Consider the following 15,719-nt stretch of genomic DNA (forward strand, 5'->3'; position numbering starts at 1 on the left):
CTCCATATACCTGGTAGTTCTTCTGGGAAGGGTCACCCTGCAGCACTGTGATCTTTAATGCATCGGTGGAGGCATGAGCTTTCTTCAGGTGAACTGGCAAAGGACCTGGGCCGGTTGGGTGTCAGAATATTTGGTTTCTGGAATTGCTGTTACTTGCCCTGTAATTGTACACCAGCAGATTCTTTCACCTTTCCTTAGCCTTAGTGTTTTACATGTAAATACAGATGTGTCTTAAATACAGTTGTCCTTTGGTGGGGGGCGGGGATGGAGGACAAGTGCTTTCAGGACTCCCACCAAGCCCCACCCCGTGGCTAACAGAATCCTTGGATGCTGAAGTCCTTTATATAAAATGGCATAATATTTGCATATAATCTATACACATCCTCCTGTATACTTTAAATTATCTCTAGATTACTTATAATACCTAATATGAATGAAGACACCTTTTCCAGTTCTGTGGCTACTGCTGGGTTTTCCAAATTTGCTGGCATATTGACTGCAGCACTTTCACAGCATCATCTTTTAGGATTTTAAATAGCTCACCTGGAGTTCCATCACCTCCACTAGCTTTGTTCATAGTAGTGCTTCCTATGGCCCACTTCGCTTCACACTCCAGGATGTCTGGCTCTTGGTGAGTGACCACATCATCGTGGTTTTCTGGATCATTAAGACCTTTCTTGTATAATGTTTCTGTGTATTCTTGCCATCTCTTCTTAATCTCTTCTGCTTCTGTTAGGTCTTTTCTGTCCTTTATCATGCCTATCCCTGCATGAAATGTTCCTTTGATATCTCCAGTTTTCTTGAAGAGATCTCTAGTCTTTGCTGTTGTACTGTTTTCCTCTTATTTATTTGTCTTGTTTGTTTAAGAAGGCCGCCTTATCTCTTCTTGCTATTCTCCAGAACTCTGCATTCAGTTGGGTGTATCTTTTTCTTTCTTATTTGCCTTTTGCTTCTCAATTAGTCAACTTTTAAAAATCTAGAAGCATAGGTCAGAACATTTGCTTTCAATACTTTGAGAATATAACTATTCTGCTGGAATCCACCTCCCTTTTGGGTAAGCTAGTATACATGTTGTCAAACCCTAAATATAGGTATACACCTTCAAAAATCTATTTGACTTTTTAAATAGAAGTATATAGGAATGTGCACAGATCATAGGTGTAGAGCTCAGAGAATTTTCAGATTGACACCTCTGTGTAACTAGCACCCAGATCAAGAAACAAAACATTACCATTAACTCCAGAAGCTTCCTGTGTACCCCCTTCTGGTGATCAGTTCCCCTAAAAGTAGCCATTGAGTCTGCTGTTAAGTTTAATTCATTTTATTTTTTAAATAATTTTATTTATTCATTTTCTTTTTATTTATTTTTTCTTTTTTTCATTTTCTTTTTAAAACAAATTAATATTATATATTTTAAACAGAACTGTCTCACTATATAATTACATCTTTTTAAGTTAATATTAATTTGCAATCTTTTGATCTCACTCCAGCTTACTATGGGCACATAGTAAATTGGAGGGGAGGCGAAAAGTGGGCACAGTATTTAAAAGCATGTAGGATAGGGACTTCCCTGGTGGTCCCGTGGTTAAGTAGTTGTGCCTTCACTGCAGGCGGCATGGTCATGGTTTTGATCCCTAGTGGGAGTATTAAGACTCCAATGCCTCATGGCATGGCCCCCCAAAAATACATGGGATAGAAAGGAAAGCATACCTTGATTATGAATTTGTCATGATTTAAATGATCTAAATATAGGTGATAAGGGTTAATTGAAAGTCAATACCTTTACTAGAGGAAAAAGTTGTTTTATGTGGTTTTTTATGAAAAAAATCATTAGAATAAGAAAGAATAATATTTAGAGGATAGAAGATCCTGAAATGAAACGACATTGACAACGTGCTTTCATTTAAGTATGTACATGGTAATGTTTTAGACACTTTAAATGAATTAGAGTATTGCTTAGGTATGCAAACCATTTTTTTTTCTTCTGTATTTCTGAAGACTTTCAATGAAAAAGCAAAGTTGAAGTCCTAAGGAATTGGCCGATGGACATTCAGGTACCTAGACAGGCACATGGGAGGGTGAGGTCTGGGAGATGGAGTAATGTGTGTGAGCAAGGCTGTGCGAGGAGGCAGAGGAGGAGCTGGGGGTCAGGAGTCTGTGGTTTTGGTCTTGGTCTGCCCAGTTGAATGCTTTTAAGCAACTCACTGAACTTGGGTCCCGTTCTGTTTTTGTAAAATAAATATATTATCTAGTTCTTCTGCCTTGGAACATTGTGGTAAAGGAAAAAATGAGATGATAAAAAGAAATTAAAAACACAAAACATAATTTTATGGTGATATAAATTAAGGTGGATTGCAAAAGGAACATTGACAAGAACATTCTTTAAGATCATTTAGCACCCTTTGCTCTACATCTGAAATCATTAGATATGATAGTGATTGAAAATAATTGGTCTCTCAAGTAGATCTACTCATTACCAAGAAGTAACTTGAGCTGACAAAAGTTTGTCAACTGAAGGTCTTGGCATAGTAATGCATTTCCGGTTTACAAATTAGTCTTGTAAGTGTTTAATTGGTGTGAATGGATTTACTAGAACTTAACCAACTCTTGGTAACCCAGTAAAATCTGTTCCAGACCTAATCCAGGAGCCAGCAAGTGACAGCAGCCTGTGAGGTCCTTAGAAAGCGTGGCCTGGAGGAAAACACATGAAAGAAAGGTTTGTTTTTGCAAAAAGTCATTTGTGAAAGTGTTTCAGAATAACAGAATAATTGTAATGCACAAAAGATTGTTTTCCTTTTCCCTTTTTCAGAATCCCAAGAGGCTCTGTTTTCTGTGGAAAAGTGTATCTATACAGTTGCTCCAATGACAGAGTTACCTGCACCCTTGTCCTACTTCCAGAATGCACAGATGTCCGAGGACAACCACCTGAGCAATACTGTACGTAGCCAGGTACAGTGTCAACCTCTGCAACTACCCTTTCAGACGGTGGATTCATTGACCACCCTCCCTCACCTCTAGGAGAAGCACAGGACCGAGCAGGCTTTGTCAGCTTTACCAGATTTACATATTTGCGGAACTTCAAGTACGGGAAAGCACTGTCCCATTTGGTGCAGGGGACGCAAGGCTGCGTGAGTCTTGGTTGTTGATACAGTTCCTCCCTGGCTCAGACATCACCTCCCTTTCTGATGCCTTCTCCAACTTCCCCAGCTGTTTATTACTCTACCTAGCTTGCTCTTACTCTTCTGTGGGCTGAGTACATTTTATTTGCTTTTAGTTTTTCAGTGCCTGGCCAGCCTGGTTCTTGACGGTGCTCAGTAAGTGCTCCTTGACAGAATGATGAACACAGGGCTGAGTGTAGCAGTCCTGGGAGAGGTCAAAGGAGAGAAGAAGGAGAGGGATGTAATTTGTGCATGGAACACAGAGATTCGGCGGCTCCACACGCAGACCAGAGCTGCCTGTTCCTCTGCTAGCTAATCATTACATGTTGAAGGCAGAGTCCACAGATGGCCTATGAGACGGCTGGGGCAGCAGTATTATTTTTAGAGGTGGAGCCAGAATGGGGAAAAACACAAGGCCAACTGTAAGCCGTACAGGCTGCAGGGGGTGGGGAGCAGGGCCCAACTTTCCTCTGTGTGAACCAGAGGGCAGAGCCAGTGGTGGAAGGAAAGAGGTTCTGGATTAGGAAAGAGGAATTTCCTCATAAACACTGTATGTCTGAAAGAGCATGGACTGTCTCATGGGCTAGTGTGTGCATGTCACTAAAAGCAGCCACAGAGGCTGGAGGACTATCAGCCAGATCTGCAGAGGGTTAGTTCATGGACTGAGCGGTGAACTATAGCACTGGGTGGCCAGAGATTGAGAATTCAGTTAAGGGTCAAAATGTGGGAGGAAGGCTTCCCAAAGTAAACCTCCATGGATGCTTAAGATTTGAGTAGAGCCAACTGGGAAGTCATGACTGATAGAAGAAGTAACAATAGTGGATGAAGAGTTGTCCTCAGTATAAATCGACAGGGAGGCTCTCTCTGGGGATATCAGAAGCAGATCACACTGTATTGTTAGAGCATTTTAAACAAGTGAAATCAATTTAAAATGAATATCGAGGGAAGCCCGAAAGAGAACACCTGAGGGGTTGATGGCGTGGAAGAGGGACTGTTGCCCCTCGTGTCTGGGTGGATGGTTAATAAGGAGTGTTCTGACAACACACTTGCTCCACTTCTGTGTGTCAGCAGCTTGACTTTCTCCTTTTTGCTGTTCCCTAGGAATGGCCTTTTGAAAAAGTTAGACTGGGCTAGATTAGAAGGTTCTTGGGGTACAGCTGTGTAAGTTTGGATGCTGCAGACTTTGTACTCATTTTCAAACTGTTAGAGAAGAGAGAAGAAAAGTGGGAATTGCAGACTTGGGTCTTCTTCCTTAACCAGAGGTGCTCCTGTTTTATCTGTTTATATGGATCTTCCATGGATCCCTTTGAACAAAAGATTCCAAACTAACCAGTTAAAGGTCACTCGTCTGCCCTCAGGAGCCGAAACCAGCCTACTGAATGTCTTCAGTGTGCTGGACTCATACTTGGTGCTCTCACAAACATCATGCAGCTTTAGGGCCTGGCATTTTAGGGACGTTTATCATAAGTGAGCAAGTTTTCCTTCTATCTTCCCCTCCTTTGAATAGCTGCTCTATTAAAGTACTTATCTATATGACTCTAGAGTACACAAACACACAATTTTACACTAGATATTACAGAAGGAAAAGAAAATTCATTTACAAATATTTTTGAAGCTGAAAGAGAATGAATAACTTGCTTACAGACTAGGTAAGTAGGTGAATTATCCTTTCCTTTTAAAAATGAAAATCATTGTATGTTTTTCAATTAAAAATAGTCTTTAAAGGGACTTCCCTGGTGGTCTACTGATTAGGACTAGGCACTTCCAATGCAATGGGTGTGGGTTTGATCCATGGTTGGAGAACTAGGATCCGTGAGCTGCATGGCATGGCCCCCAAAAAAAATGTTTAAAAGAAATATTCAGCAGGCCTGAATATGAAAATAAACTTTTGTATATCTTATAAAGACAGACTGAAGTAAACTATATTAGAAATTTCTGTGTAGTCCAGCTAGTGTTCAGCTGTTCCATTTATTGTTTTAATGTCCATACCATAAAAGCCCAACAAGGAAAAGATGAGTGATTTTGGTGATTTTCCCCTTTGTTTTTTCCACATGTTCAATAATACAGTAATCTCATAATTTAAAAAGAAAAGTATTTTTAAAGAGGAAAATTTTTGGATGTGAAGGAAGGTCGCAAGAGGAGAAAATGCTAGGTGGGGAATATCTGTATAAAGGAGCAAAAGCCTTCAAGGTGCCCATGATGACTGACTTAACCACGAACAGTAGTGGGGAAATTAGAGCAACTGATGTCAAAGAAACCAGAAAAGCATGATAGCCTGAGGTCTTGGTCATTGGAATTTATATTCTGTCCTTGCCACTGATAAAAGCTTCAATTGTGTTTGTCAGTTTCCATTTAAAAGACTGAAATGTTTACCATGCTTTATAAAAAGGTTTCGTAAAAATACTGAGTTTTTGGACTTAAACTTTAAGCAAGCTTTCATATTCTAGAAAACTAGCCCATATAAAACATCTTAATTCCTGCTCGTAACAAATGAGAGGAGTTAAATTGTTTTCACCTTTTCAGTTTTTAGAATACTTTACTTTTTTATGCTTGTTAGCCCTACTAGGTTATAAAATCTCTAAAGGCAGAACCTTATTCATGTTTCTGAGCTGACTTTCGAATTTAATCACCAAGTGTCTCTAAACCAGTTCAGTACAAATCTCCCTGCCAAGGAACAAAGAGGTTTTGGGGTTTTTTCTCACATTAGCAAGAGAAATTTTAAAATTTTGTTTCTGCAAATAAAAATCCAAAGTGAGTCTTAGTTGCATAAGGACTTTATCTTTTGTGTGAGAGGGTGCCCTGCGTGCCCTGTTCTCTGGACCCACTCCTTGGCCATCACATCACTGCTCTTGACACCATGTCATTATCTACACTGCTGTCACCATGTGGGGCAGAGCTCCAGTTTTTATGTAGAACAGCTGTCAAATGGTAGTTTGGCATGTCACGAGAACCAAGTGGAGAATCCATTTTATTTATTTCTGTCTCAAGAATGCGTGTCCTGCTTCAACCAAAAATGTTAACTGCTTTCCATTAGTTTAGCCACCACCTCCACTGGAAGCTAGAGTGGACCTCATGTTTCTGCTGTTGGTTGGCCATGTCTAGAGGGACTGGAGACTGGAAGGTAGACTGACTAAATAATTCAAGTGTTTTTGACGAAGGGCGAAGCTTGTAAGCTGTTAAATAACTGAAGTTCTTTGTTTTCTGTTTAATTTTGGCTGCACTGGGTCTTCGTTAGCTGAGCACTTCCCTAGTTGTGGTGAGCACGGGGCTACTCTCTAGTTGTGATGTTCAGGCTTCTCATTGCAGTGGCTTCTCTTGTTTTGGAGCTAGGTGCGAGGGTTTCAGTAGTTGTGGCACACAGGCTCAGCCCCATGGCATGTAGAATCTTCCTGGACCAAGTTGGTAAGTGGATTCTTAACCACTGAACTGCCTGTTAATTTGTAAAGTTTTATTTTCTGGTGCAAAATTTTGATGGGTAGAATTCATGTTTTGATTTGACGTAGACTTACATCCCTTATCGTGGATTAGCTGAGGCCTTTTTGCTTTTCTGAGATACAAAGAAGTGATTTTTTTTAAAGTAAGTCTAAAATTCATTTATAGTTAATTAAGCCTTTTAAAATATATTACAGCAGTGATTTTCAAATTGGAGTCCCCTGGAAGAATTGTTAAAACAAATTCTCTGGCCCGAAACCCAGAATTCCTGATTTTGTAGGTCTGGTATAGGGCCAGAGAATTTGCATTTCTGACTACTTCCCAGATCCCACCAATGCTTCTGGTCCAGCGACCATAATTTGAGAGTCACTATATTTGAATAACGATTTAAAGGGAAGGTGACCTTAGAGAAAAACAGTTAGATTTATAAATTGAATATTCAATATTTTAATTCTCATTAGTTTATTCTGACCCAAATTTTTTAGTCCTTAAGGCAGTTAATTGTCAACAGCCTTTTTGATTTAGAATAGAAGGATAAAAAAATCAGTTATTTGCCAACTAAAAAAGAATCCTTAAAGTAGAAATTCATTGAAAGGTCAATAATAATTCTCTGTGTAAAGCAATTGCTGAGGAATACATGCAGATTGTTACCTTCAGCTCTGCTAAATTTACAACATTAAAATGTGTCTGGTCTTTATAAACAAGGTCATTTGCAGTATCTTTTCTGAATTCAAAAGACTAAATTCAGAGAACTTTATTAAGTTATTAGCAAATCATAAGCTGGTAGAACTAACCCTCTCATTTTCTAGATGATGGTGGGTCACTTTTTTAAAGTGTGAGAAATCTTACGAAATTAAACAGAATGCAGACATGGAAGATGTTTAAAGGTGATTAAGTACTTGGGACCTTGAGGAGGAAAAAATAAGTGAAAGGAGTGATCTAAATTTAAGCTAAATCAGGTTCACAGGCTTAATCAGTCAGCCTTTGGATGATGATGTTATTGTACTGTTTATGGTAATGAATTTGTTTTCCCTCCCATTCATATCAAAATGAAGTAAAGAGAAAAAAGAACTTAAGATCTTGGGGTGACCTCCAGAGAAACATGCTTGTTTTTGCATGAGAGTAAAATCAGAGGTCTTTGGCACAGATCTTAATAGTTTGTTTAAAAAAAAAAAAAAAGCTCTAGGTTCAAGCCACACACAACAGCACCATAAATGTGTAATATTATCTCTCACTAGTTATGTCAACTGTTCAGGAAAATGACAGCCTTCCTTGATGATGGAGTACTGGTTAAAGCTCTAACTCTGGGCAATCTCAAAGCTTGGGCAGGTGCTGGATAGAATTCTGCATGCTGTTGGAAACATTGCGTATGATTAATAAATATTTTCAAGTTTTCCACTTCACTTGCCAGTTCTTCAGTTCAGCTACTCTTCTCATTTTTTCTGCAGTGCAAGCTTAGGAGCCTCACATTTCTAATTGTGGAAATTCAAACAACATCTAGGGCTTCCCTGACAGCTCAGCTAGTAAAGAATCTGCCTGCAGTGCAGGAGAACCCCGGTTTGATTCCTGGGTTGGGAAGAGCCGCTGGAGAAGGGATAGGCCACCCACTCCAGTATTCTTGGGCTTCCCTTGTGATTCAGCTGGTAAAGAATCCGCCTGCAATGTGGGAGACCTGGGTTCGATCCCTGGGTTGGGAAGATCCCCTGCAGAAGGGAAAGGCTATGCACTCCAGTATTCTGGCCTGGAGAATTCCATGGACTGTATAGTCCACAGGGTCGCAAAGAGTCAGACACGACTGAGTGACTTTCACTTTCAACAGACAACTTTCAAACAATATCTATAAAGTCTTATTGGTACTTGAGAAGGGGCTACTCTCTAGTTGCAGTGCTCGGATTCCTCACTGTGGGGCCTCTCTTGTTGCAGAACACAGGCTCTAGGTGCATGGACTTCAGTAGTTGCAGCATGTGGCCTCAGTAATTGTGGTGTGCGGCCCCACAGCATGCAGACTGCAGTAGTTCTGGCTCATGGGCTTAGTTGCTCTGCGTCTATGTGGGATCTTCCCAGATTGGGGATCGAACCCAAGTCTCCTGCACTGGCAAGTGAATTCTTATCCACTGCACTACCAAGGAAGCCCTTTAATTTAATTGGAGGATAATTGCTTTACAATGTTGTATTGGTTTCTGCCATACAACAACATGATTCAGCCATAAGTATATGTACATCCCCTCCCTCTTGAACCTCCCTCCCATGATACTTTTTCTTATAAATAAATATGTATTTTAAGTAAATAATGTGAAGATTATAAATATATCAACGTAATGGAATACAGTGTTAATTTTTAGGCCTTTGACTTGGTATATGGGAATGTATACATGAAATAATATTTGATGAAAAAAGTAAGATTAAATTTTCCTTATTAAATAATCTAAGTTCATATTCAGCAATACAGAATAATAAACTTCAGTATGGCAAAAACTGCCATGAACAAAGTCTAAAAACAAACTGGGCAAAGGCTTATATACCTAGTGACAGATATATCTTAATATATAAAGAATCCTTATGAAGTTAAAAGGGACGTAACTCAGAAACAAATTACTAAAAGGTATGAGCAGAAAAATATCTACTTTTACTTTATTGACTACACCAAAGCCTTTGACTGTGTGGATCACAATTTTTGGAAATTCTTAAAGAGATGGGAATACCAGACCACCTGATCTGCTTCCTGAGAAATGTGTATGCAGGTCAGAAGCAACACTTAGAACTGGACATGGAATAATAGACTGGATCCAAAACGGGAAAGGAGTATGTCAGGGCTGTATATTGTCACCCTGCTTATTTAACTTATATGCAGAGTTCAATTCAGTTCAGTCTCTGAGTCGTGTCCGACTCTTTGTGACCCCATGAATCACAGCACACCAGGCCTCCCTGTCCATCACCAACTCCCGGAGTTCACCCAAACTCATGTGCATTGGGTCAGTGATGCCATCCAGCCATCTCATCCTCTGTCGTCCCCTTCTCCTCCTGCCCCCATCCCTCCCAGCATTAAGGTCTTAAGTACATTATGAGAAATGCTGGACTGGATGAATCACAAGCTGGAATCAAGATTCCTGGGAGTAATATCAATAACTTCAGATATGCAGATGACACCATCTTTATGGCAGAAAGCGAAGAACTAAAGAGCCTCTTGATGAAAGTGAAAGAGGAGGGTGAAAAAGTTGGCTTAAAACTCAACATTCAGAAAACGAAGATCCGGACCCATCACGTCATGGCAAACAGATACGGAAACAGTGAGAGCCTCTATTTTGGGGGGCTCCAAAATCGCAGCAGATGGTGATTGCAGCCATGAAATTAAAAGATGCTTACTCCTTGGAAGAAAAGCTATGACCAACCTAGACAGCGTATTAAAAAGCAAAGACATTACTTTGTCAGCAAAGGTCCGTCTAGTCAAAGCTATGGTTTTTCCAGTAGTCATGTGAGAGTTGGACTATAAAGAAAGCCGAGCACTGAAGAATTGATGCTTTTGAACTGTGGTGTTGGAGAAGACTCTTGAGAGTCCCTTGGACTGCAAGGAGATCCAACCAGTCCATCCTAAAGGAGATCAGTCCTGAATATTCATTGGAAGGACTGATCCTGACACTCCAATACTTTGACCACCTGATGCGAAGAGCTGACTCATTGGAAAAGACCCTGATGCTGGGAAAGATTGAAGGCAGGAGGAGAAGGGGATGATAGAGGATGAGATGGATGGCATCACCAACTCGATGGACATGAGTTTGAGTAGGCTCCAGGAGTTGGTGAAGAACAAGGAAGCCTGGCGTGCTGCAGTCCATAAGGTCACAAAGAGTTGGACACAACTGAGCGACTGAACTGAACTGATGAGCAGTATACATGTATGAAGGAGGAAAAAGAAATATAAATGGTAATAAATATATGAAAAGACTAGTTGATCAACCTTACTAGTAATCAGAGACATAGAAATTAAAACCTTTGTCTTTTGCCTTTCAGTGAGCAAGGCTTGATTCTTACTGCTACTGAAGATATGGGGAAATAGGCACTCTTCATTTGATGTTCATAGGAGTTAAAAGGTTGTCTTTATTTGGAAGCAGGATGTCAAAGAGTCTGCTACATACACATGCCTTTTGGAGATTATCTGGCAATTAACTCTAAAAATGCATACACTAGACTTCCCTGGCACTCCAGTGGTTAAGACTCCGAGCTTCCACTGCAGGGACATGGATTTCATCCCGGGTAGGGGAAATTCCACATGTCTCAAGGTACGGCCAAATAAATAAATAAATAAATAAATGCATGTACCTTTTGACCAAGTATGACCACTTCTTGAAACTTATCCTATAAAAACATTTCCATAAAAGTACCAGGAAATATAGATGAGAATATTCTTTGAAATATTACTTATAACTGAGAATTTTGAGATCAACATTATAAGGTAATGGAGAATAGTAGGATCTTTTGACTGAACTGTCTGAAGTAGAATCTCAGCTCTGGAACCTCTTAGTTGTGGGATCTTTGGCAAACTATTTGATCTGCCTAAGCATCGGTTTCTTTATCTGTTAAATGAAGTTTAGAATATTAACTCAGTTTTATATGGATTAAATAGATGACTCACCTGAGCTGCTTAGCAGAATGTCTCACGCATTCATAGTCAATAAATCTTAGCAATTATTATCATAGTTATTACTGTGCTGCTACTGTAATGTTATTTTTTAATTATTTCTTTTTGCTTCTATAATATGTACGTTGAGGTATATTGGCAAAGCAGATTGCAGAGCATGGCTATAAAAGTATCTGAAAGCATGTCAGATTGCTCACCGTGTTCATGCTGTGAAGCAGAGATTCGGGAGGATGCTGAGTTTCTGTTTATAAACACAAGTTGATAACATTTTTTAAAACTTCTAAAAATGTTTATAAACTCTTATTTATGGTATTTCTTTTAACTACAGAAATAAAACTAAAAGCCAAGGACAGGCAGGGAAGAAACAAGGTTTTTGTTTTTTTTTTTAAAAACCCAAATGGGCAAGCATGCTCTATTAAAAAATACCTCCCCTCTCCACCCCAAACGCACTCAAAAATACCTCCATAATCTTTGCTGCCCAAGAACTACTCTCCCTGCCTGAGGGTCCACATGTATTCAGTGGTTGGACTTGTACATGTTCTGAAGTGAGAGAAGGGGAAAGAATTAAAATGAAGCCTCTGATTTCACAGCGTAGGAGCTTTGGGGAATGTGGCTTCATAGGAACTCACTTCCCACATGCTGGCCACTTCCCATAGGACCCCGCCCTCCCTGAAACTTACAACATTTGTGTAGTGAGTAATCTGCTTTTGCCACTGAAATGAAACCATTTATAATGGCTACAACACTGGTTTTTCTGAACCTTAAAAATAGTCTCAAAGGGCAAAACTGAAGGCAGTAAAATGATCCTTGGTTGCCAGAGCATAGCGGGAAGGGAGGGATAAATAGGCAGAGGGTTTTGGGGACAGTGAAACTCTTCCGTATGGTATTATGGTAGATGCGTGTATCGCACATTTTTCAAAACCCAGAGACTATACAATACCAAGAGTGAACCCTAAAGTAAACTATGGATTTTAGGTGATAATGTGCCAATGAAGATTGGTTGATTGTGAAAATATACCACTTCGGTGTAGGATGTTGGTGGGGAAGGTTGTGGGGGCAAGGGGTATTATGGGAGTTCTCGGTACTCTGCTCAGTTTTGTTCTGAACTTAAAACTGCTCTAAAAACTAAAGTTTTTTGTTTTCTTTTTAATTAATAAACGAGGACTTCCCTGTTGGTCCAATGTCTAAGACTCCAAACTCCCAATGCAGGGGGCCCGGGTTCAATTCTTCGTTGGGGAGCTAGATCCCACATGCTGCAAGTCTGACCTGGCACAGCCAAATAATAAAGAATTTTTTTTTTTTAAAGAAAGAAATGAGTTACCAAGCCACATATACAAAGAGGCCTTTATGTTCTTATGTTTTAGAAATATATATTAACACTAAAACATTTATAAAGGAAATGATAGGTCTGAGTTTTCCTCAAAATAAAACTAGGGGCAAAGTGGGTGGGAATACAAATGGAATAAGATTTAACCTTGAGATGACGTGATTGAAGGTCAGGTGCACATGTGCTTCCCAGGTGACTCAGTGGTAAAGAATCCGCCTGCCAATGCAGGAGAAGAAGGAGGCACATCGAGAAGATGAGTCGGGAAGATCCCCTGGAGGAGGAAGTGGCAACCCACTCCAGTATTCTTGCTTGGAAGGTCCCATGGACAGAGGAGCCTGGTGGGCTTCAGTCCAGGAGGTCGCAGAGAGTTGGACACAACTGAGGGACTGAGCACATATGCAAAGTGCACGTGGGGCTTTATATACACTTTTGACCTATTTACTTATTTACTTTAACTTTTTCCATAATTAAAAAAAATTGGTTTTAATCAGCCTTAAAAATAATGCTAAGTTGTCATTCTAATATTTAGCCAAAATTTTGCATTTTGAAAATCTCTTAGTACTTCTGTCACTTTCTAATATGACAGTTTTCAAAGGACACCTCTTCACCTCTTTGTGAAAAACACTTAACAAAAACAGCTTTATTGAAGAATAATTATCACACAATTAATTGCACATATTTAAAATAAGTATACAATTTGACCAGTTTTGACATACATGTATACCATGGAAACCACCCCTGCAGTCAAGATCATGAATATAACCATCACCTGTAAGTTTCCTCTTCCTTGTAATCTCTCCCTCCTATCCCTCCCCAACTGCTGTCTATCAGGCAACCACTTACTAACTTTTGTCACTGTATTCTAGTTTTCATTTCCTAGAATTTTATATAAATGAAATCATACTGTACATAACTTTTGTAAGGCTTCTTTCATTCAGCATAATTATTTCGAGATTCATCAGTGGTATAGCATGTATCAATAGTTCATTTTTATTGCTGTGTTGCATTCCATTATATGGATATACCACAGGTATTTTTTTTAATCCATTCACTTGTTTATGGATGTTTGCATTGTTTCTGGTTTTGGGTTATTACAAATAAAGCTGTTGTGGACATTTATGTACAAATCTTTGATTGGACATATTGCTTTCATTTATTTTGAGTAAATGCCTAAGAGTAGAATGTGATCCAGTGTAGAAAGTAGATATTTAACTTCTTAAGGTACTGTCAAACAGTTTTCCAAATTGATTGTGTAACCGCACTGCACTGGTGCAGTAACTTTATGATTTTAGTTTACATTTCTCTGAATAATGATGTGAAGTGTCTGTTTATTTGCTTGTCTTCCTGATATCTTTGGTGAAGTATCTGTTCAGATCCCTTGCTCGGTTTTTAAATTGGTTTGTTTCTTTTGTCTTTCTTTTTCTAGGAGGTTTGGGGTTGTTTGTTTTCTTACTGAGTTTTATATATTCCAGATACAGGTCCTCTATGATATATGTGATTTGCAAACATTTTCTTCCGATCTGTGGCTTGTCTTTTTATTTTCTTAGCAGTATATTTTAAAGGCCAGAAATAGATCAGTATAAATATTGATGAAATCTCTTTTATCTGTTTTTTCCTTTTGTGGGTCAGTCTCTTTTTTTTTTCTTTGTTTCACTCAGATTCTCAAAAGTTTTTTCTTATATTACCTTCTTCTGGAAACTATAGTTTTAGGTTTTGCATTTAGGTCTGTATTGTGAGTATAATTTTTTGTGTATGGCATGAGGTATGGATTAAAGTTCATTTTTTTCCAGTTGGATATCCAATTGTTTCAGCATTGTTTGTTGAAAAAGACTATCCTTTGGCAAAAATCAGTTGTGCATATGTGTCAGGCTGTTTCTGGACTCTGCTTAGTCTATTTGTGCCAGTACAACATTTTTTTGAGAACTGTAACTGTATAAGATGTGGCATTAGTTCTCCAACTTTCAAAGTTGTTTTGGACATCCTCCTGTATTTCCCTTTTTTAAAAATAAATTTTATCTGTTTAATTTTGGCTGTGCTGGGCCTTCGTTGCTGCACAGGCTCTTTTCCAGTTGTGGCCAGGCAGAGCTACCCTCCAGTTGTGCACAGGCTTTTCACTGCGGGGGCTTCTCCTGTGGTGGAGCACGGGCTGTGTGGTGCACAGGTTTCAGTAGCTGTGGGACGTGGGTGGCTTCAGTAGTTTCCGCTCCGTGGCCCTGGAGCACAGGCTCAATAGTTGTGGCTCAGAGGCTTAGTTGCTCTGCAGCATGTGGAATCTTCCTGAATCATGGATGGAACTCATGTCTCCTGCATTGGCAGGCAGATTCTTTACCACTGATCCACCAGGGAAGCCCCTATTTCCTATATTAACTTAATAAATATTACTATAGAAAAGCTGATGGAGATTGCATTGATTTACACATCAGTTGGTGGGTGGGGGGCGGGGGGAGAATGTTGGTAGAATTGACACCTTAGCAGTATTGAGCCTTTTAATCCATGAACACACAGTATAGCTCTACATTTATTCAGGTCTTAAAAAAAATTTATTTTTAATTGTGGTTAAGGACATGAGATACCATTTTACAATATTTATGTATTTTTAAAATTTTTGGCTGTGCTGGATGTTTGTTGCTGTGTGGGGGCTTTTTCTAGTTGTGGTGAGCGGTGGGTGCTACTCTCTGCAGTGTGTGGTTTTCTCCTTGCAGTGTCTTCTCTTGTTACAGAGTGCAGGTCCTGGGGCACTGACTCAGTAGTTGTGGCGCATGGGCTTAGTTGCTTTGCAGCTCATGGGATCTTCCTGGATCAAGGATCGAACCTGTGTCCCCTGCATTGGCAGGTGGATTCCTAACCACTGGCCCACCAGGGAAGTTCCCATCTTAACCGTTTTTAAATGTGCAGCTTAGTAGTGTTAACTATATTCACATTATGGTGCAGTAGATTTCTAAAACATTTTTAACTTGCAAAACTAATACTCTGCACCTGTTGAACAGGATAGCCCCATTTCCCTGTCCCCAGAGCCCCTAGCAAACACAGTTACACTTTTTTTTTCAAGTTAGACTAGGTACTTTATATAAGTGGAATCATCCAGTATTTGTCTTTTTGTAACTTGCTTATGCATTTCACAGTATAAAGTCCTCAGGGTTCATTCATGTTTTAGCAAGTGACAAGATTT

General features: G+C 39.5%; 1 protein-coding gene across 5 annotated transcripts in view; it reads left to right on the plus strand.

Annotated features, from left to right (window-relative positions):
• The window catches only part of PSEN1 (presenilin 1), a 67,146-nt gene that overhangs the window by 5,008 nt on the left and 46,419 nt on the right, over nt 1-15,719 (plus strand). For 2 of the 5 annotated variants that reach the window (XM_019969173.2, XM_019969176.2), the window contains exons 2-3: nt 2,635-2,716; nt 2,810-2,949. In XM_019969173.2, the coding sequence (XP_019824732.2) occupies nt 2,863-2,949 (87 nt within the window). In that variant the 5' untranslated portion in view covers nt 2,635-2,716; nt 2,810-2,862. Of the gene's footprint in view, nt 1-2,009; nt 2,055-2,634; nt 2,717-2,809; nt 2,950-15,719 lie in introns of those variants that run through there. The other 3 variants (XM_019969175.2, XM_019969178.2, XM_019969174.2) reach the window with 2 other exon arrangements.

Source organism: Bos indicus, chromosome 10, assembly GCF_029378745.1.
Source record: "Bos indicus isolate NIAB-ARS_2022 breed Sahiwal x Tharparkar chromosome 10, NIAB-ARS_B.indTharparkar_mat_pri_1.0, whole genome shotgun sequence".
Lineage (NCBI taxonomy): Eukaryota > Metazoa > Chordata > Mammalia > Artiodactyla > Bovidae > Bos > Bos indicus.